The sequence below is a fragment of the Jatropha curcas genome, chromosome 10 (assembly GCF_041381405.1).
Source record: "Jatropha curcas cultivar XTBG-Jc1 chromosome 10, XTBG_Jcur_1.0, whole genome shotgun sequence".
Classification (NCBI taxonomy): domain Eukaryota; kingdom Viridiplantae; phylum Streptophyta; class Magnoliopsida; order Malpighiales; family Euphorbiaceae; genus Jatropha; species Jatropha curcas.
Window position 1 is genome coordinate 10,618,340 of NC_143160.1, and position 23,694 is coordinate 10,642,033.

General features: G+C 33.1%; 2 protein-coding genes and 1 long non-coding RNA gene across 4 annotated transcripts; all 3 read right to left on the reverse strand.

The window, feature by feature from the left end:
• Nucleotides 1-1,063: 1,063 nt before the first annotated feature.
• Nucleotides 1,064-4,897, reverse strand: LOC149493071 (uncharacterized). Its single transcript, XR_016322854.1, has 2 exons — nt 3,478-4,897; nt 1,064-2,730 (listed from the first exon to the last, which is right to left on the reverse strand). It is a non-coding gene; the product is annotated as an uncharacterized LOC149493071 (long non-coding RNA).
• LOC149493072 (auxin-responsive protein SAUR15-like) lies at nt 4,896-5,210 on the reverse strand. Its single transcript, XM_089726851.1, has one exon. The coding sequence runs from the start codon at nt 5,208-5,210 to the stop codon at nt 4,896-4,898; it is 315 nt and encodes a 104-aa protein (XP_089582977.1).
• A 2,065-nt stretch (nt 5,211-7,275) lies between these two features.
• Nucleotides 7,276-23,626, reverse strand: VPS54. 2 transcript variants are annotated; one of them, XM_012220187.4, is made up of 19 exons: nt 22,544-23,623; nt 21,860-21,922; nt 21,684-21,763; nt 21,184-21,298; nt 20,346-20,420; nt 17,047-17,203; nt 16,818-16,906; nt 16,239-16,495; nt 14,364-14,535; nt 14,194-14,277; nt 13,693-14,117; nt 13,109-13,262; nt 12,762-12,843; nt 12,053-12,132; nt 10,031-10,192; nt 9,047-9,114; nt 8,353-8,433; nt 7,980-8,237; nt 7,276-7,556 (listed from the first exon to the last, which is right to left on the reverse strand). In XM_012220187.4, the coding sequence occupies exons 1-18, from the start codon at nt 23,390-23,392 to the stop codon at nt 8,102-8,104; spliced, it is 3,129 nt and encodes a 1,042-aa protein (XP_012075577.1). In that variant the 5' UTR covers nt 23,393-23,623; the 3' UTR covers nt 7,276-7,556; nt 7,980-8,101. The 2 variants fall into 2 exon arrangements, with proteins under 2 accessions (XP_012075577.1, XP_037491893.1); XM_037635965.2 differs by lacking the exons at nt 7,276-7,556; nt 7,980-8,237; nt 8,353-8,433; nt 9,047-9,114 and having other exon boundaries at nt 10,032-10,192; nt 12,053-12,125; nt 22,544-23,626.
• Between the last annotated feature and the right edge of the window lie 68 nt (nt 23,627-23,694).

Genomic DNA, 23,694 nt, shown 5'->3' on the forward strand with positions numbered 1-23,694 from the left:
CCGAATCGAAATCGGAATCGGAGATTTTCGGTTCAGTTCCGGTTCCAGTATTGTTGGAACCGCGAACTGGCGATTCCACAAACCAGTTGGAACCGGAAGGAACCAGCAGTTCTAGCCATTAGAAACTGTCAGTTTTTTTTTTTAATTTTATTGTGAAATCTCTTGATTACCCCTCCCAACAACCATCAACGGCTAGTTTTAAGGATATTTTTGAAAAAATAATTTTTTGGATTTATTATAAATTAAGTTCAAGCCCCTTTTTTTTTAAATTATGTTCAAACTTTTTTAAACAAAAAATAAATTCAGTTGAAGACTTTTTTTAAAAAAATAATTAAGTTCAAGTCTTTAAAAAAAAATAAATTTAATTGAAGCATTTTTTTGATTTTTTAGGTGTATTTTTTTTTTAGAAATAACTTTCACAAATTTTTAAAATTTTGAAAACCGGTCTTCAAAATTTAAAATTTAAAATTATGCGATTCGCCGGAAAATCGATCAGAATCATCGGTTTTGAAACCGTTAAGGAACCGGAACCAGAACCGAAAATTTTCGGTTCAGTTCCGATTTCAAAAAATTTGGAACTGGAACCGCCGGTTCCGGAACTGTGGCCACCCTTAGTTGCAAACATCAGACAATAAATTGTTTGATAAAAAAATGAAAAACAATTATTTTGTCCTTGAGATTTTACAAAATTAATTAACTCATCTTTATATTTTTGTACATAAGTTATATAGTCTTCAAGATTTGATTCTGTCACTTTACATTGTCATTCCGTCCAATTTTAATGAGGCCGTTAAATATATAGTCAAAGACTAAATTACTCTTGTAACAAGACAAAAAGCAAAGCACTATCTTTCTTCCTCTTCATCTCTCCAAGTCCCCATTCCTGCAACTATAGAAACTCAAATAATAAATAAATTTAAACAAGTTAAAAGCTTGGGTTAATAAACAGTAAAATTAGAAATCCAAAGGCAACATTCATATGAAAGGTATAACTGTCTTCCACAAAATCATATAGACATATTTACTCATATTTATATATAATAGAGATGATTCAAATCTCAAATGAAGGAAACCCAATGGTATTTGAGAAAGAAATTGAAAACAGTATATGATTTCTACATATGGAACAAAACCGACGTCAAAGATAATGTCTCCTCAACGAACGAAAGTGCAGAGAGATATGTGAAAATGTGAAAAAGTGAGGGATTTGGAGGTGAAAAACGGAATAGGTAACTCAAAGGATTCACTCCGCCTCCTTCATTCCCCTTTTCTCCTCCGTCAGGATCCGGACCCTCAATCAACTGCACCGACTACCACCGGCTTCAAGCTCCTCCATCTCGACCGCCATCGGCTATTGCTTTTGTTTCGTCGGAGCAGACCTTTGAAAAAATTGTATAGTTTCAAAAGTGGGACTTAAGAGAGATGTTGAAACAATATCTTTGAAAAAATAATGGTTAGAGAGATGCAGTGAGATACAACAACTTTAAACAGTTTGAGAGATGCAGAGGAGATACAGCAACTTTAATAATTTTTTAAATTTATTTATTTATTAGAGTTTGTATTGTTGCAGAAGTGGGATTTTAGAGAGACGAAGATGAAGAAGGATAGTGTTTAAATTTTCGTCTTGTTGTAAGGGTATTTTTGTCACATTATAAGAGTATTCTAGTCTTTTAATAGATATTTAACAGCAAAAATGATTAAAATTGAACCGAAAGACTATTTAATAGGACAAAATTAAATTTTAAAAACTAAATATCTAATACATAAAAATATAAAAATACGAAAATAAATTAATTAATTTTATAAAATTCTCAGAGGCCAAATAATTATTTTTCCATAAAAAATCTGGAGGTAACCTTCAAATCGTACTACCAGCCATTGTAATAGCTTCCTCGGGCAAACGAGCAACCATATTAGCGCGGCATCTCACCCAAGATATCTTAAACCCATTACCACGTAAGAGTAATGTCCTGCAATCCTTAATAACTAATTGAAACTCAGAAAATCCTTCGTGAGGATCGAAACCGTTGCCAACTTAACTATAAGTCTGTCTCCACTTCAACATTGCTATAACCTTCCCTGCGAAGCCAAGAGAGAGTCTCTCTAATGGCCATAGCATCCGCCATAGCTGGGTTACGTGACCTTGAAATAAACCAGACAAGCCTGCGAAGGACAGCTCCATACCCCATTCACCGGAATTCCAGGAACCTCTAAGCATCAACATCACACTTTAACATTCCAGTAGCTGGTTTAGTCCACAAGTTGGCTCTGTCACCTTGTCCCGCCTGCTTCCCTGACGCCAGAATCGATTCCTAAGCCTCCAACCATTCGTTCAAACCATGCAAGGCGTAACCAATTATTTGTGAAGGACCAAATCTCTTTTGCTAAAATAACAGCAAGTTTCGACCTGACCGGATGCTGTAGAGGAGTTGAAAAATGTGTTGGACCATTTCTGCTTCTAATGCGTTAATAACATGAAAAACAAAGGACCCTACATTCAGGAAAAACCGATTAAGGTTATGAGATAAAAACTGCCAGCACACTTGAGCCTTTAGGACACAACAGCAATGCATGTAGAGTATCCTCCTCGTCACAGTATGGACATTTCGACTCCACTTGGACCCCTTTATGAAGAATTTGAACCTTTGTCGCAATATGTTAGTTACAGCTCGCCAAACAAAGTTACTAAACTTTGTGCCACCTTTACACTCCAGAATTTGCGCCAATCACCTATAAATAAAGCATGAGAATTAGTCGGAAAAGAGAAGCAGCAATATGATAACATGTTTTCACTGTGTATATCCCATTTATAGAAAAATGTCAAATTTGCTTATCCCCATACTGCAATAGGCTCAAAGGGATTGCAAGAATGCTGGCTATATCTCCTAAATCAAACAAATGGTGGAGTTTGCCGACAACCCATTGTTTATCAGGTCACACACTTTCAAGTTCTCCTCGTGATCTCCCCTTGTTGTTTGTCCCCGAAAATCTAGCTCTCTATAACCAAGCATCATCCCAAACATCAATATCCCAATCGTTACCCACATTCCACCTGAGTCCCTTCTTTAGTAAATCCCTGGACTAATGTTATTATTGCTTTTTGCATTACCTATGTGTTTAAGTAATATATGAACTTTGATATCAACTTGATGAAATTATAATAAAATATTAGAAATGTTTTTTTTTTTATTATGATGCTCAATCTTTTATTAATTTTATTTTCTTATGAATTCCGGACAATTATTAAATTTATGTGAAATATAATAATTGCAAATATATTATTTATGTAGCAAAAAATTAAAATTGTTTAATGTTATATTACACATCGGAAAGTAGTTTCCAATTATTTTTTATATAATAGTCAATCATCGGAAAATAATGTATTTTCCTTAAAAATATGTTTGACGAAAAAATATTTTTTTAGTAAATTATTTTTTAGAAATAGACGGAGCTTTAAGTCACAAGTGTTTGTAATACCTGACAATTTAGTATCATAGATTGTTAATCTAAAGGAAACACCAGCCTTGACGTTGCAAAAACAAAAGGAAAGGCTCGCGACGAAGAACATATTATGATTGTAAGCGTTAGAAGAACAATCTCTCATCTGCAAGAAGAACATATAATGATTGTAAGCGTTAGAAGAACAATCTCTCATCTGCGATCAAACCATAGAAAACATGCAAAACCGATTTTGAAAAGTAGAGAAGGCACAATCTCTGCAAGAAAATAAGATTAATGAACTATCACATCAACTCTACAATAACTCTAGCAACAGAACACATAGATGATGGAGATGATTCGCTGGTTTCAACAAGGTAAAGATAGGTCCTTTGTTTGTTGATATTGTGCGACCTTTCCATGAGAGTAGAGGACAATTACCAACCCTTTCTGTGCGAGAAATTAGAGAGTCCTTGAACCCCAATCCTAATTCAATTAGTATAAATCAATCATTTCTAGAATTTGATCCTAATTGTGAAAACTTGATTGAATTCATCTTATTGAATAAGAAGATAGAGAGACAACAGATACAAGAGAAGAACTAAAACAGAGGAGGATTGCAACACTGAAAAGAAGAGAAGAAGTTTCTACAAAACTAACTACACAAGATGCTTTATACAGTTATTTATGCACTTTTACGGATTCCACTGACACATCAAATTTAGCTCATAAAATCTGTTACAACTCAACTTTCTCTCTCTTCATTTTCTGTAACAGATTTGCAACTCCTCAACTGTTTTTGTTATGAGCAAGAAGAAGGTATACAACATGTATTTTGTCACATGCATTCATTAACCGTGCGACGCCGTTTTTCTTCTTTTAATCTCTTTATTTCTTTTATAATAAAATGACATCATTGGCTAATACTAACCGTTATTAACAATGGCTTCCTTCTTCAAACCATCAGCATTTTCAAACCTATGTTAAATTGATTGAACATACACTCATATTTTTATTTATCAAGTTGCGGATTCTAATTGGAATTCATAACCTCCCGAGTAAAGAAAAATTTTTCGAATTGAAGTACGAAAAGTGAATATTACAGAGTTAGACTTGAGTATGGCATATAAGCATGTCTTTCAGCATTGTTGTGCCACTTGCCATCTTAGCAGCATGGCCTTTCAGATTTATGTCTTAAATTATTAATATGATATAAAAATATAATTATTAAATGAAAAAACTTATCATAGTCTTAATTTATTTTTTGGCTTTAATGTTATTCTCAATTTCCTTCCCCCACAAATTCTGATCTAAATAACATACTTCTAACTACATAAGCAAAAGAAAAAAAGAACATGTATATGATTGAATAATAATCATAACTCAATAATTCTAAACAACAACACCAGAAATTAAGAAACAAGGATGAAGAAGGAGAAGAGATAACAGTTGTAGCACTAATAGCTGCTCTTAGGAATTCGTTTGACAGTTTGAATGAAGGAAGTGGCATCACATGGGATATGAAGAACTCCTTCATGTTCATATCCAAACTCATCACCAATCATCTCAAGTAACTCAACAAAGCAAGCTTTCTTGAACATCTTAACATGAATCAAGAACTTGGTCTTTTTACCTTCTTTTAATCCAACCATTACAGGAATATAACTTTTAGGAACTCTGTCATTCTCTTTCACATCACCATTTTCTTCTTCTTGTTCAAGTAATTGCCTACATGAAGGAATAATATTCCTTCTACCCAAATTCTTTAACATGTTTTTCCCTCATCACACGCTTCCTATAATGCACCAAACTCTAAATGTCATATTTATAGCAATTTGATGGTTGAAAAATTTTATTTTCTTCAATTGAAATTTCACTATCAGATGAAATCTTCCGCATACAACATTTAAATCCAAGGGCTGAAAATTCCTGTAGACCTAACACAAGCTAGTAGTCTTCATCTAATCTTTTTTCTTCTTCTTCTTTTTAAGTTTCTAACTGTCGGCATTTATTAATTTACTTGATTACCTCTTTGAGACTCAATTAGAAGTGATCATTAGTCTGATTCAAATTAGTACAAATCAAATACCTTGAAATTTGTATACAAGCAAATCAAATCGAATCGGATTATTTATAAAATTGAATTGAACTAATTCGAATTTTGTTCAATTTTTTTTATTTTGATTTTTTTTTTTCAGGTTAAATTAGTTTGATTTATATATGATGAAAAGAGAATCAAACTGATCAATTTAATATCAATAATGTTTTAAGATTTTTTAAGTTTTTCGGTTTTGTATAATGAAAATAAAATCAATAGATCAATTCAATTCAGTTATGACGATTTTACTTTATTTTGCTTAGCGTTATACTCGGTTCTGATGTATTCAAACTCTAACCTTATAAAAATTTGGTTAAATTATCCTCTATTTCAAAATTAAAAGTAACAAGTTAAAGTATCATTTATCTCAAAATCAAAAGTAATTTGTAAAAATAGTTATTGTATATAATGTAAATAAGGGTGTTGAAAAAAATATCGTTTATTACTCCTTCAAATACATAAAATAACTATATATTTTGGAACAAAATAATCACGAAAATCGACTTATATTTTAGGACCGATAGATTTTTTTCTTCCTTTCCTATTCAAAAATTTATTACATTATTATATTGCCAATAGAGTAAGGACCGTACAATTAATTTATTGACTTAGACTTGTCTATCAAAGCTAAAAGTCCTACTTTATTTATTCCTTTGTTTCTTTTCAATTTTCTCTCCTTCCATATTGATCTATGCAGAGACTTGTTCCATGAGGGCTCACTAAGTCTACAAAACCAACGACAGGGAAAGCTTAACTTATTATAACCTTTCTCGAAGACTTTGACCAGACTATAAATTGCTTTGAACGGTATGTGTGAGTGCGACTTTTATGATGAATAAGGTGCTCCTTCTCCTTTCCAGGTTCTTTCCGTCTATTAAACATATATTCTGTGTAAATTATTTTAGAAATAGAATTTATTTCAAATAAAAAAATGTTTGTTTTTGTTATTAGAAATTTAAAATTTGATTATCCTTTTTATTATAAATTTTGAACTCAATGATAATTGTCTAGAAGAATGGAAAGGAAAGGTATGAAAAGAAAGAGAGAGAGAGAGAGAGAAGGATGGACTTTTCAATCTAATATTTAATTATGTAAACTTTTCAAACTTAAGATAATATTCCCGCTTGTATAGCTCGTTTCTTCTCTTATTAATATAATCCATAATTCAAATGTCTAAAAAAAAAAATACATTTTAACTTTGATAAAATTTAATTTAATTATATTCAATTTATAGAATTAAAAATGAAATGTAAACATTCAAAATTAGAAATTTATTTATGTTCCATAAAATTATGCTAAATTTATTTTACAAAACACAAGATAAAGCATATATCAAATACTTTATGATGGATACAACCTTCCTTTGCAAAAACAGAAAAAATTCTTCTTCAAAGACATTCTTTACAAGTCTTGATTTGACAGACGATAAACTACTTGATAAATACGACTTTCATTTTCCATTAAAAAAAAAAAAATTAAAAGACAATTATGAGAATAAATTAATTTGTGAATAAAATGTAACTTTTTTTTTTTTTCTAGATCAATTGCATAGCACATGGAAAGGCAATACCATAACCAAAACCTATTGGGAAAAAATTTCAAAATATTTAGCAAGTAGCCTTTAATCAGTGAAAGCATACACAAATTTCTTTAATACGTACCTTATAAACTTTGCACTCCATCACACATGATTATTGACACTCTTGAACAATAGCCATATAAGTATAAATTCACAAGAGTTAAAAAGGCTTTCAAAAGGCTGAAAGGAATTAAAATGAAAGAATAAAAACATCAATGATGATATTACAAGACAATTATCCAGATATGAAGCAATCAAGCACCCCAAAATGATACAAGGAAGAAATATCCCAGAGCCGTCCGCTATTTTCAACTAACATATTGTATATCAAAGTGTTTGACTGCTACAAAAATTTTGCTTCAGAGAGACACTTTCCTGCCGCAACAATTCGAATGTGATACAATAGTACTCTATTATCTAGCTAAAAACCAAAAAAAGCACCTGCAGAAATTTTAAATCATTAGTAATTTGGGAGTTCTCAAGCTAAAAAAATTCAATTTTTTAAACCACAGGCGATCAATCAAATAGAAATTCAATTAAAAATCAATGTAAAAATCTATAATGAAGAGAGAGAGAGAGAGAGAGAGAGAGAGAGAGAGGATGTTTAAAAATCAATTTAGAAGTAGTCACATGTTTCCAATGTGATTTTATTTGAACAATTGCCGGAGTTGATGTTTCCCCCCATATGTTAATGAGTCTATCTAGATTATCCCAGAATGAAGAAAATAAAAAATAAAGAGTAGATCTCGCATAAAAATCAGTCTCATCTAAAATCAATCAGCCATTACAAGAATACATAATACAAAATAATGCAGGCAGGAGTATTTTGGCACTGGAGAAGATAAGCATGTCAAAGGACATTACCTTGATTTATTCTACAAGTGTATAGGATGAGAACTGATTCTGAGATCTCTATTTGGTTCCCTGAAATTCTTGTTACAGCGTTAATCAGAAGGGCAATCAATTCAGTAGTCGACAACAATTGTTTAACCAGCTTCAGTTCCAAACTTTTGTTCCAAGAATTCGTCAAGTCGTCCCCAATTAGGGGTACCGGATTTAGTCAAATTATCAGTAGGCAATGACCTAATGCATCCAAGAATGTGCTTGACCTCCAGATGCAGCCTAGCATATGGAATTTTTTTCAAAAAAAAAAAAAAAAGGTTAAAATATTACCAAAAGAAGCATAATATGCAAGTGATATGGATGCTAATGACATGAATGGATTGAAAAATAATACCTTTTCTTTGCTTGTGGAGTGCTGATCTCAAACCGTGAAAATGCTTCTGAAATTTGTGAATGGAAAATTACAACCACTTGCCTGCAAAAACAAATAAATCATGACCATAAAAGAATATTGAGTAAAAAAGAGAATTCTAATTAGTTTTAACATCTCATTTGGTTACATTTACATAATATTCCAAAGTACACGCAATTGCAACCCAATAATTTTAAATGATTTCAGTAATTATTGAAGCTGGTATAATATAGCTAACTACTAAAAGCTTTTATATATCCTATCTTATTTACATTCTGAAAGTTATGATGGATCACAGTTCATCTTCTAAATCAATTGTCAAGTTTTGACAACAAAGTTTTCAAGGTATAAACCAACGCACTTATTTAACATAAAGTAAAACAATTATAAACATAACTAAATAAAATTTACAAATTATTGATTAAAAAAGAAAAAGAAATCATTTAGACTGGAAATAAAAAATTAATGTTTTTTCACACTATAATTATGTTGCACAAGAACTAGGACAAAAATTAATAAATATAACATTCTGGCATAAAAATTAGTCATATGAGCAATTTATGAGAAAATAGGTAATTAGATATAGAAGTATAAATCATAACAACACGTGGTGGCATTTGCAAAGGTTGCAGAATTGAATACCATTCAGAAATCACCATGCTAAAAAGACTCTCACCTAAAAATTGCTTGAACGTCTGCCTCATGCAAAGTTCGAGATAAGACACGTTGTAGGTATCCAACTTCCTGAAAACAAATTGAACAGCCAATTAGGTAGAATTGATTAAGAAATGTTTTTGATTGCACAACCTAGACAAAGAAAATCATCAGTTGAAAACCAATTTTGTACTGATAAAAATATCCAGTAAGTGTACAATTTTTATGTGGTACATTTTCCAGTAAGCAGCTTCCTCTAGCATAAATGTTGACCAAGTGGTTAAGATGGTAAAGACCTTGTTTCTGCAAATTGATATTTTTTTTCAATTCATTTCCAATCAAAACAGTGTCAAATTTTCATCCCCACAATGTTAGATATGACAGAGCCCAAACTACGAAAACAATATAAGTTCCTTGATAAAATATATGATGTAAAAACCACGGAGTAAACTCAGTTTCTCAAATCTTCCCATAGATTAAGTTCTCAATTTCTTAATCAGACGAAAAACAATAGCACATTTTTTATCGAATGCATAACCAAAATATCTAGACCAGTCTCAATGCATGTGAGCATATAAGACAAAGTCAGCAAACATGTTACAGTTTTGTCCAAGAACTCTGCTGACACGCATGTCTGCACATCAACCTAATACTCTTATGAGCACAAGTCTAGCGACCCCCACAGAAAAGTTTGCTCAAACGGTTTCATACAGATGTTTCAGGTGCTATTTGCAAAAGCGTTTTAGTTCTGAAGTTTCAGTACAAACGCCTGTTCCAAAGGCTCACCTCATAGTAGAATAAGTTGAAGCATTCTCTACTTAATCTCTCCTTAAGTCCCTCCCTCATATGAGCACACCACCCAAATAATCCTATGAGCACATCTCTTACCTTGGCTCAATCATCCAATTCTCTTCTCTCTCACACACACAATACAAATTCACAGGGACAAATTCAATCAACCATAATTAGCCAGCCACAGATTAAACAATTTTGCCACTATAATTACCTTTGTTAGAGATCGAGCAAAATTACTAGGCTGTGAGTCAGCATCATCAGGTCTGTTCCAGCTCTCAACAATTTGAGGCAATCCACGTAAATGAAACAACAACCTTTCTCTCATTATCTGAACAAGCTTTGTATGTATTTCATCTCGGTGAACCTTGTAATCCTGAATTAAATTTTAGCACAAATATCGCTCAACCCATCTTAAAAATGTATAAACTGTTTCTTCGCAATGAAAAATGGGAGAAATACATATGAAAAGCTCAGTGACAAACAAGCAAGCACAGAAAGCCCACTCCATAACTACAAGAAATATTTTCAAGGAACACAATCATTTGGATGAATTTCTCAATATAAACAATCAAGCTTGTTTTATAATTGAATAAGTTTTCTTTAAAAAAAAAAAAAAGAAGAATTAAGCAAGCAACCAATTAATCCCATACATTTTCACTTACTTTCTAACGATGAAATAGCATTCCTACATTGAATAAGAAATATAACAACATAATTAGAAGCTTGTTTTATAATTGTATTAAATTTCTTAAAAAAAATAATCATCCAATTCTAATGAGATTTATATTGACATGAATTATTAGAAAGTCTAGCGAGATTTGCTAAATAATTATTAATCAATTAATTAATACCCAAGTAAAAATTTTATATGAACATAACATTAATTAATTAAAGAGAAAAATTCAAGAATTTAAAAAAAAAAAAAGGGAAATAGTAAACAAAAAATGAGTCACAAACCTCTAATTAGAAAATTGCAAAGTTAGTTGCAAAACTAAATGCAAGTGATCTAATAAAGAAACTCTCACCATTCACTTGTATAAATGTGTAATTAAGAAATGGAATGGTTTGGCACTTGTGTGACATGCATGCCTCTTACTTTTCATCTTATTCCCATTTTTATTTCAATAATATTTTTGTGTGAATAGGTAGCTTCGTCGCTGACCCAGAGGATGATAGCCACTTGGCATTAAGAAGGATGAAAAATACAATTAAAGAAATCAACTGATATGAAACTTCCATTGTGATAAACACTCATATTTTACTTCTACGATATAGGAATGACATCACAATGACAATGCTGATGCTTGTATCAGACATATTAGCAATTGGATGCACTATTTCAACTTTAGGATTACAAATATTTCATCTGCCCTCAATTAGTAAGAGCAGAACCTTTAAATGGCTTTCAATATAGTTCAATACATATCACATTAGAAACTTTAGCCCGCATTTGGAGCAATGGATTGGACAAAAATGAGACATGATAGGAGAAGCTGACATAAGACAAGACAAACAATTGTCCTACCTTCAGTTCAGTGCATGTATAAAATGACAAATTAGTTTATCCCATTTCATGGCTTTGGATAGGACTGGAGAAGCAACCATAATAATAATAATAATACTTTTATCCTATCTCATGTTTGGAATGTAGTCATCAGTAGAACACAACAACACAGGAGAATAAAAAAAGATGCTCAAAAACATGTCTACCAATATTATATAATTCCTTGTTATGGTAGTTCTTCCTATTTCTAGTCAAATTTCAAAGCAGAAGGAAAGAGAAAATTGCACCACTGTTAGCTATGAGATATTTAAATATCCATTCTAAACAAATTCAATGTGGGATGAGAGAGAAATGAGATTTACAATATGTGATTAAACAAATACAAATTTCTGGAATAAAAATTGTTTAAAGCGTATCATAAATCAAAATTTTAAAATGGTGAAAGAGTCCAAAAATAATTTAAAAAAAGGTCAGAGCACCAAACGCCAGACAAGAGAATTGTCATGTCCACAGTCCAATCACTGAACCAAACACAACCTTAGTACTCAAAGTACACTAAAACAACCCAACACCCTTTTTTTTTCCACTCTTGCGGGTCGAGGGATGCCCCCACAGGGAGGTTGTAGAGCTAACTAGATCCAGAAGTTTTAATAATATAGTAGTAAAGTAAACGAGTATAAATAATATAATAAAAGCAGAGAAATGAATAAGTTATCTATTAAACAATACCTGTGCTACACGATCAATCTCAGAAAGCAGTAATGCCTGTCTCGTCTCAGGTACTTTAAGGAAAAGAATACGCCTGATTTCTTAGTCCAGACACAAAGCACAAAGGTAAACTTATTCAGAAAGGTTGCTCAATGAAATACACTTCTCTTAAGTTCAAAGCAAAAGAGTCGCATCAAAATGTTAGTCATGACTTGATAGAAAAAACTGAGGTGAAAGTGGAAAGTTAAATCATTCCACAAGCCTTGCATGTATAAAAATTGTTATAGGCAAGTAACACAAGCATTTTTTAGCAAACATATTCTATGGAAAAATGAAGTGGTTTTATTGAAGTAAATGTTCATTCAAGATGATTCAATGTTTTCGGACATGAACCTTTGAGCTATTGTCAAAGCGAAAAAAATTTGATCTTCTCCCTCTTTTAGGGAAAGTGAAGCACAAGAACCAACATGTGCTACTACATAATAAAGAGAACTAAATGTTGACTATGCAAACTTCCATGTTGTCATCCAAAAGATCCAATAGGTGATGATCAGATAAATGAACTAAACAAACAAGGAAAGATGGAAATAAGTATTAACTCCATATGACAAATTGCTTGTTTAACAATTAACACTTCAAGAGTCAACTATGTAACTAAGTTCTAAAACTCACTATAACTACAACAATAAGCTCTGTTAACACGAAACACCACCTTAGCAAATCAACCTACCAGGAATAATTGCATATATAAAACTGATGACTTGACTTGCAAGCGCCAAGTGTTTAGAAGTAATAGACTTCAGTCCAGACACCTGCAGCATGAAATAAACCCCAATTAAGAGCTAGAACAATGACAAAGATTTCTCAATTGATATTTAACAGACAAAACATAAGTGAAAGTTGAATTTATGCAATGGCAACAATTATCTACAATGATCATAAATTTTCACAATGAAAACATTTTCATCTTTGATGATACCAGTTTTAAATTCCATGCTTTTTTAAGCTTTACATTAGTATGTTAATATGCAAGTAGCACTTTGAGAATGCAGATATTAACTATTAGAGAATTTTTACCTGCATAGCACCAGCCCCAAGAACAAGTTGACAAGTCCTCGTATTGAAGAATTTTAATAGCTCGACAACACGATGGACAACTTCTGAAGACAGTGCTGGCAAAAAATTATTCATATCAATGTACTCTGACAACATCTTCAGCAATATTAAGCCACTGGCAAAGAAGGGGGAAGAAGATCAAAATGGTTATCAGGAGTTGTTCACTTTAGAAATTCTGTTCAACGAGGATAAATTAAAAATAGTTTACAACATAAAAATAGATTCATTATGGTCTTGAAAGTTGAAATTATATAATAATGGAAACAGCAATTCTAGTCACCATCTCTATATCTGGTTTAGCAATAATATTTCAGAATTTGTAGATGATAAACAGCCAATAAGAAGAGAGGAAGGTAAAATATCAGTAAAACCATAATATATCTTTAAAGCTTAAACAATAGATACTTCACGCCAATAGCTAGAATGGCATTAACAACACATGGGATACCAAGCTTTCTTTAACGGAGAAATATGGAATTTATGGAATGCATAAAAATACACCAAAAAGAAAAAGAAAAAGACAAGTGTTAAACCAGAAAACTAACCAGTTTACCATGTGATAACTAACACCTCCAAAAGTAAGCGTTTGCGATGCAGGTTTTCCACGATCCTTTGTATTAGTATTGTTGCTCTGTATTGAAGAGATTGCAACATTGGCTTTCTTGACCTCTGTTGTTTCAGCTAAAGGAGAAGATTTCGCTTGCACAGTATTTTGCAAAGACATTTCACTAGAGTCCATCCTCACAAGTTGCTGTTGAGCATTTTGAACTTCAGCATCAGCAACACCTGAACCATCATTGCTTGGGACCACTTCACCGAAGCTTGTTGTCATCTTACCTTGAGCAGTATCTAGGTCCTCTGTTATCAATGCCTCAGAAGAAAACAAGGCTGTAACTATGGCCTGAAATTCTTCTGGAACATCAACTTCCACCCATGTCTCTTGATCAAGCACTGCCTTAATTTTTGTCATCTACAATGGCCGAAGTAAGAGTTAACCAAATAACAAATAATGAACTCCCACTAAAAAGAAAAGGTCAAAAACTAACTCGCATCTCATGCTGGCAATCAACAAATGCTTTGGCCTGTGACTGCAACGTTCCACGAATGCTGTAGCCCAATCTTCCACCTATCTGTTTATGTTAAACAAAAAATACAATCACTCCGATTTAAAATGAAATTTTGTTACTTTAAATATGAAGACTAAAAGGAAGAATACCTTCTCAGTAGCAGTAATAAACTCCTGAGTAATGCTGTATATGCTCAAAAACTCCTGCAATCTCAACTTAGGATGAAGCAGAGCACGGACCCCAAGAAGCTTTGCCCATCTTCCGTGAGCTGCATCACAAGCTGCAAACACAGCTTCTGCATTCTCTCGTAATACATCAGCCCTGTTAAAATGACCACAGTTCAGAGCATTAACATTCCAATAAAAATTTGGGAAATTTAAACTGATAGATCTCCAAAGAAAAAATGATATTAACAAATGAAAGAGCCTCATAATTCCCTTCACTGGTAAGTCTCATCAAGCTCAATTGATGTCGTGGCATCTAAACAATGCAGGATGTCATTTGAAGTTAGCTAAAGCAATGATTTTTACTACTAAGTAGCAACAAAGGCTGCTTCAAACCTTTGTCACTGGATAATTAGCAATCATGAGCGACGATATGAAGCATTGTTCCAAATTGAGAAGTCGGGTTCTCTCATTCTCAAGTACATCCAGACCATCAGATAAAAAGTTTCATATAAATCTCTTCCATCATGATTTCAACTTGGGACTTCTATAGATATTCCCAAGTTTAATCATAGGAGGCCGCAGAAAAATTTGAGGTTTCCCATCTGCTGGCAATACAAGAAATACAGAAAAGGGGAAAAGGCCTTCTCAATTTTCATCACAACTGAGAGATACAAAATCAGACAGATTCCTTTTTCTTTTTTCTTTTTTCTTTTTCTTTCTTTCCTTTTTTCTTCCTTTTTGTTGCACTAGAAATTTCATTGAGAAAAAAGAAAAGAAATCACAAGGAAACTAGCGAATAGATAGAAAAATTTCCACTCAGCTACAGTTATAAAGCATGAATTACAGTATTGATTTTCATATGGATGATGACCAAGCAACATTTGTAACTGTTCCTAACCATAAGTGGAAGTCATTACAGTCTCTTTTAACAGCCACTGTCTGACACTCATTTAATTGGTCCACCTCACATCATAATTTTAACCTGTGACATCTTTTAATAGGTAACCGTGAAGAGAATGAACCAGGCCTAACACACCCCAAAAGCTAGCTCAAGGGGAGGAGGTTTGCGCAAATCTATCTATAGACTAAAGACCTTATCCCAAACCAATCCCCTCACTCCCAGGCATTAACATCTGGAGCATGAAGTTTGCAGGCAAATACATCTGCAAATGGACCAATATTGAAGCAGGGTATACTCTGATACCATGTGAAGAAAATGGAATTGGGCCTAAATCACCCCAAGGAGAAGAGGTTTGCCCAAGTCTTATATATAGACTAAAGACGTTATCCGAAACCTTTATGGGATAATATACCCCCCCATGCCAAGACATGAATATTTGAAGCCTGAAATTTGCACCAAGCACATCTGCAGTTTGCATGAAGTTTGCAGGCAAACACATCTATAGGTAGCCCAATATTAAAGCAGCGTAGGCTCTAATACCATGTGAAGCAAATTACCCGAGCCTATCTCACTCAAAGCTAGCTCAAGGGGAGGAGGTATGCACGAGTCCATAAAGACTAAAGTCCTTATCCCAAATCAATGTGGGATAAATGTTAACTACCTCACTATTAATGTGTAAAAGGAGAAAACAAAATGCATCCACTGTTCACCGTCTCTCTTCCTCCTCTTTGTCTCAGCTGATAATTGAGGTGATAAACAAAAAAGGACAAGAATCAAAGTGAAAAATGACTTATAGATATGATCTTGGCAGGAATTACAAAATCATTCAAGAAAGGATTTTTGTGACAAAAAAAAATGAAAATGAAAATTTGATAAAAGGAGGAAGTTTTACATCAAAATTAAACAGCGTATGAGCAAACTAATAAAATCCAATCATAAAAACATAAATAGTTCACCTGAAATTTCTGGACATATTTGAGGGGCTTGATGTGTCATTTGCTTTCCCTAGAGATGGAGAAACCTTGGCCGTACTTTTTTGAGGCAAAAATGGGGAAACTGAACCGGCCTGAACGTCAATTTCTGGAGCTGTTTCAGCAGCTGCAGCACCAACTGCAATTGCAGCAGCAACTGAATCAGCAGCGTAGTGTCCATCCAAGTTGCTCATAATCCACTCAATTGCCTTTTTCACTTCAGCAGCCCGCACCAAATGTGCCTGCATTCACTAAAAGAAAATAAATCATATTACATCTTTCTTGAAATGATAATGGGAAAACTAGAAGTTACAGAAGGGAAGTCAAAACTGAGTTCCTCCAATCACACGAAAATATGAACATCCAAACTTTAATAGTTAATAGAAAATGATTTGCCAGAAGTTTCTTATCATCTCAATACATAATGAAGAAAACTGTTCTAAATAATAAACACTTTCTAAGGAAAATAACCTACATGCAAGATTTGTATATGAAGCATTTTAATGCATCAGCTAGATACTTCAAAAACTCAGAACTCAGGAGCATCACTAAAGTATACATTACCTGTACAATCTTGAAAATAGCATCTAACAGTTGCACAAAGCTTTCAGATGACAAACTCCTTAACTTGCTTGCAAGAGATAAACCTCCACCTGAATTGTCCACAAGTGTCAAAATACAGAAGAAATGAAATGGAAGCACATAATAAATCATTCAACAGAGACAGAATTCAATCTAAAAGAATAGATATTCTAGTACTATAAAATTATAGAATACTGTATTATGAACTTACCATCTGCATCAACCGTTCGCTCTCCAGGTGTGAAATCTGACTCCAAAGGCCGAGACACAAGAATGGGAAGCAACTCTGCTACTGCAGTTTTAATAGCAGTTTTCATGTCCGCAGTAAGCGTATCACGATATATCCTCAAAACATTAGGCAGCTTAGCCTGAAACATAAATTGAACATAACAGTATCACATACAGTAAGGACTAAGCCAAACCCACCAGTTTAAACTATACAAAAAGAAATCAAGAAATATAGATTTTAGAGGAAATGCGATTAAGATGCCAAATTTCAACATCTTTAACAGATTCTCCAGCTGTATATCCTTTTCAATCTCTGTGAAATTTAGTACTTGACAAGAATGTCAAAGACAGACAGAGATATAGAGAAACAATATTAGGAAGGGGGAGTGGGATGATAGTCTTCTATCATAAACCTATTATCTTTATACTTGTATTAAGACTTTTGTTTGAGGGTGAAACCTTGAAGAATGACTAGAATGCAGTTTCAAACTCCTTGAGAGGTGCCTAATAAATGACACCTTCAGGGCTTTAAGCATAGATAATCCATCAGCCTGTCATATCAGGCCTAATCATAAGGGAAGCTGATAAATAAACTCTCCATGGATATGGAACTAGTTTAAATGATTTGCCATGCTGTCCAATAACCTAGACCAGAGAATCTAGCTTCTTTCTGCTGAAGACTTTTTAAGCCTCAAAAACCAAAATATAGGTCTTATTTCAGTTGAAATTGCACAGTTTATCCCTGCCGCTTAGGTTGCATAATCACTATTCAAATATTGCCATTTCAACTTGACAAGTACTGTTCAAATTTTGTAAGGGGTAATTATTCTGTAGTTCCTAGTTCCTGCTCAAATACAGGAGTAAGGATCTCAGTTTTTAAAATTATACTATTTAGTCCTTGCATTATAATTCCATTACACTATAAGGTCCAATCATTAGTTTTTCCGTTAAGTGGCTGTGAAATGTTAAAAGAAACCCTAAGGATAATTACTATATAGTCCTTATGATTTGGTGAAATACACTAATATACTTTTACACTATTTTGTCCCTATATAGTAATTCTCTTTAAGGGTGTTTTTGATATTTCACAACCACTTAACTGGAAAACGAACCATTGGACCTAATAGTGTAACAGAATTATAATGCAGGGACTGAATAGTGTAAATTTGAAAACCAAAGTCCTTCATAGAGTATTGACAAAAACATAGGGACTATATAATAATTACCCCATTCTGAAATTGCAAAAGATAGTAAACAAATGACATTGAACAATTTGAGATGCCAAGATAAAATTTATTTACTTTGCAAACCTCATTGTTTTCCCCTTATTCTTATTTTCTTGTCCAAATTAATAACAAGGAAATAATTTCTTTCAGGGTCTTCATAAATCCTTAAAACCAATTCTGAATAAGGTGTAAAGTGACATATGACATCTACTTGAACAAGTTGTAAGTATCAAGGATTTCAGAAACTCTATATCTGAAAATCCAATTGCACTAAACTCCGGGTCATTGGAAATGATATATGGCAATATAAGAGTTGATTTTGTGTGTAGAGAGTAAATCTTTCATTCAATTACTTGTAAAAAATGGCTACAATTCTATTTATACATAGGGAATATGTGGAAATACCTACGCTACCCTTTACACTTACGATAAGACTAATAGCACATAAAACTATACAGGACAACAATAAGTTAATATTCTTTTTCATCCAACGATAAAATGAATCATTTTATTAGCCCTTAAAAGGGACAGAGGATTCTTAAAAAAGAAAATAATATTCTTTGAAGCTTAGAATAAGTGTATAAATATTCATGATTGTAATGCTCCAGCATTCAATTTTCAAATCAATAAAATTCCTGCAATTGTTCATTCTTGGACTATTTGAAGCAAATCTATCCTAGGCTGATGCCTAAGGGAATTCTTGTATGATGCCTGCAGAAATTAGCTGCAAAACATAATTTCTTATATTTTATTGTTAACTATGCCTCAACAGCATCTCAAAGAGCAACTCCAATTCACCTCACTTGTGCTATTTCCATCCCTGATAAGTCTAGCTCTTAAAATGCTATCTTTTTTTACCAGAGCTCATGGTCTTTCCATCTTTTAAATGCCCTGTAAAGACAACTAGAACTTCTGACCAGCAAGCTGTCCTTTGTCAGTTCTAGTTGTTGACTGAAGCTGCTGCTCGCTTCCTTTCAAAAAACTTATTATCTAGCCTAAATATTTAACCTTGCTTGGTGTCTTATGTCATGTTACAACATTTTTATGATTGCAGTTAGAGTTCCTCTCTAAATGTTACATATACGTAGCATACAAAACAAAAACACCACAGTAACAGAAACACAAACACATAAATTGATTGGTGCAAATAAAGTTCAAATTAATTATTACAAATTGAATTTAGCACATCAAAAATAAACAAAATAGTCAATGTGGTTCAATTGTTATGGAGTTAACCACTATTCTAATTCAGTTTTGATATCATAAAATATTTGTTCTGTTCAGTTCAAAAACTCAGTCCAGATGAATCATGCCAATTTCAGTTCAAAAACTCAGTCCAGATGAATCATGCCAACCACAACTATGTCCAAAGTTCCCATTCCTAAAATCTTGCTTTAGTGAGACCATAACTACGTACTGACTTCCTGGAAACCAGTTGCATCAGAAATTTTATCTTCACACTACACCTGTTCTATAAAAAAATTGATCTGTAATATTCAAAGTTATGTAATTAATGTCTTCTAAAATTGTTCACTACTTCTTTTAACTTAAGACAAACCTCTATATCAAAAAAAAAAAAAAAAAGAGACTTAGAAACAATGTTTCTTCTAATTCACATTCATTTTTAAACTGAATATCTCGTCAAAGTGCACAATATCAACAGAAAACCAAAATATATTAAATTTTTTTAAGACTAGAAACAACGAGGTTGTAAATGAAGGGAGGTTAAAGACGAACATGATCATGACCATTTTGTAGAGATTATATTTTGACAACACAATATCAACAGACAACCAAAATATATTAAATTTTTTTAAGACTAGAAACAACGAGGTTGTAAATGAAGGGAGGTTAAAGACGAACATGATCATGACCATTTTGTAGAGATTATATTTTGACAACAATACTTAATAGTAACAAAAGGAATGCCATAAGGAAGTTGGCTGCACCAGCAACTGCATCCCCCTAAACACCTAGTTCAAACAATTATGTCTTTATATGAAAATTTCAACTTCAGAGACAACAATTTGCAAAGATAAGTACATAGGACACTCACTGTTCTAAGCAACCCAATGATGAGAGGGAGGAGACGCTCATGGAAATTAGAGGTTTCTTCTTCATCCAGTTTAACCTGCCAACATGATAGTCAATGAAGTGCACAGGCCTTATTAAACATAATAAACCAAAAATAGAAACAAGCAAAAAAAATATACAAAGAGAACTCGCATTAAGTCAACACAAAAGTATCATGCGTTTCCTGATACAAAGAACAAAAGGAATAAAGCACTAAACCTAATCCGACATTATTATTTTCCACCGTAAGTGCTTTACAGGAACATGGGAAAGATCAAGAAAAAGGAAAAAGCAAATTGTAACATAAACTTAGAACTGTCATTTGAGATGTAGCATCATGGTACAAGACTCAAATGATGACCATAATAAACCAAACAATTCAGATCTTGGATTAGGTGTCTCAAATGAGTATGAAGGTACACTGCAGTGACTTGGCAAAATACAGAAGAATAGTAAGATTATGATAAACAACATAGTCATTTATAGTCTGAGAATCTGACATATTGCTTCCCCCAGGCTATCAGGTTCAATGCAAGTCTCAATACTCAATAGACAAGAAAGACTATAACAGGCAGCGTATTTGTATCATAATCTGACTTATTGCTTCTTTATCCATTGAAGACTTACAATACAGCATAATGCATCATACAACCGAAGATATCAGATTATCTCCTCCACTTGCTGTATTGTAAGTCTTCAATGGATAAATTAATTATGCAATTACTCAAACAGATTTATTAAATATACAAGAGTTACTATAGCAAACCACCAATTTTGCCAAAGGTAGAAAAATGGGCACATCAAACATGAATTTAGCTTACTTCATCTTTTCCATTAGTAGAAATGGAAGCCCTGGCTTTAGATTTCAATAAGATAACCACATCTCTACCACCAGCATCATGAATTGCAGCACGCATAAATTCTGCTGAGAGGATGCTACAAAAATAAGCGTAGTAAGTTACATGGACCAACAAAATTGCCTTAACTTTTCTATAACAAGTCCTATGGCATTTCTTACTCGAGTGTCAATTGAAGTACAAAAAGACTACTACTTAATCAAACTCCAAATTGGCAAAATGTTGTTACAACAAAGAATCAACTTTGAAGTTGCCAAAGTGTAACAGTTTTACTTGAAGCAAGACTATGTTAAATAGCATATTAGGATAGGCTGATAGAAAAGCAATGCCACAAAGTGTTGAATGTAATGCAATATGTCTAAGGATTTTTTGTACAAGTAAATAATACTAAATAAAAGAAAAGACCGTTCAATTTGTTTACATAATGACTAAAGTTTGTGAACACCTTTTAAACACATAAGTACCTGTTCACAGAATCTATTGAAGCAGCTACATGATCCCGAAGGTGAAGAAAGCAATGTAGACCAGTCAGCTCATCTCCATCCTATCAAACATACAGAAGGAATGAGATGTGACACGGAAATGTACAAAAGAACAAATCAGTTAAAGAAATGTAAAACGTAAACAAACCAAGACATACCAACAGATGTTGCAAATCATCAGTAACATCCAAAGCTCCAGCACAATCTGCAGATGCAACAAGCTGCACAAAGAAAAAAAATGCAAAAACTATTTATATTTCCAAACATGAAGCAAATCATAAATTAAAATCTCAAAAACAACTAAGCCATAATCATAAATTAAAATCTTAAATCAGAGATTTCTCCCCAAGTGGTAAGAATATGGAATAAACAAAGAAAATGAGCTACAACAAAATGACAGTGCAAGTAGAATAATTTTTCTAAAATAATTGCGTCTAACTAATCAACGTTGCGCTCCGGAGTGTTAAAATATAATGCGCAGGTAAAATGACAGCAGAATACTTTGAGTATCTTTTAGAATTAGAATATATCAAGAAAACAAAAACGAGAATCGACAAAGCCGTTTGAAGACCCAATTATACTAGGCTGACAATTCCTATACCTAAATAATATAGATGGAAAGCTTGTAGTTAAATTACTCCGACCAAACGGAAAGGCTACCAAGTTTCAAACAAGGACCTTCACTAAACACATAACGACTTCAATTGAGGTTTGATTCACAATTCCATATAAGTTACTTCTACTTTCATCACGCAATATAAGTTCATGATAACCGAAATGACATAATTTTCAGTAAAACTCTAATGCTAGTCCCGGAATTGACTAAAACTACAGAACCTTACCAATTTGAGAGCAGAAAGAGCTTGGTTAACATACAGAATAACCCTCAACTTGCGCTGCAAAGCCAACATATTGCTCCTAGTAACATTTAAATCCTGAATATTTCTAGCAGATTCAACCAAATCCTTATCCAAAAGCCTAATAGTTTCTTTCAACTCCCGAATCCTATTACACCCCTCCACAATCTTCACATTAAGATCCTGCAACTGTCCTTGAGCCTCAAAAAACGAATTGGAACGCAATGAAATCTCCTTCACCAAGTGTAATTCCACCACATCCAAATACTGAGACAGCTTCTCTTGCAAAACCACATTTTCCGTCACATTAGAGAATGGACAAGCTGCACGGAAAGTAGGCCCATCTTCTAAAGCAAAATCTTCTTTGAAATATAGTGCTGGTACTTCTCTTAAACAAGCCACAAGCGCTTCTCCTTGACCGCCATTGCTTTCAAAGTCCAGATTCTCTTCTTTGGAACTATGATTTCTAATATCTTCGAATCTGTTATATGCCTCAGCAATAGACGACAAGTAGTTCTGAAAATCGGATCTATTCAATTCTGGCGTGGCCTTGTTAGAGATCAAAGGAGTGAACTCCGGTGGAGAAACTGAAGTTGAGGAAGACCACCAGCCTACCCAAGATGATGCATCGGAACCGTAAACGCCGGATTTGCCAACATGAGGATTGTTGAGAATTGAGGAAAGACTTTGGCTGCTTGCATCTAAGATTGATTTAGCTAACGAAGAATTTGTCCGATAACTAGAAATCGAAGTTGTTACGGCGGAGGTGGCGGTGGAAGTGGAGGTCGGAGAGTCAAGTGGTGACCTTCCCGATTGGGAAGGCTGTGAATCCATTTTTATGGTTTGGCTATCATTAAAATCTGACGCATAAACTTCAATTCAGCTTATAAACCCTAACCTTCTGTAAGATTTGATTGAATTTATTGAATTTGAGTGAGATCTGAGAACTTGAGAGAAAGAAGATTTGACATTGATAGATTTAAGAATTGAGAAGAGAAATGAAAATTTTTGAGTTAATAGCATGTCATGTCATATTTACAATACTAGTTTCGCCTGACTAAACAGACCCCCACTATTCACATAAACAAATTGAATTATATATATATATATATATATATATATATATATATATATAT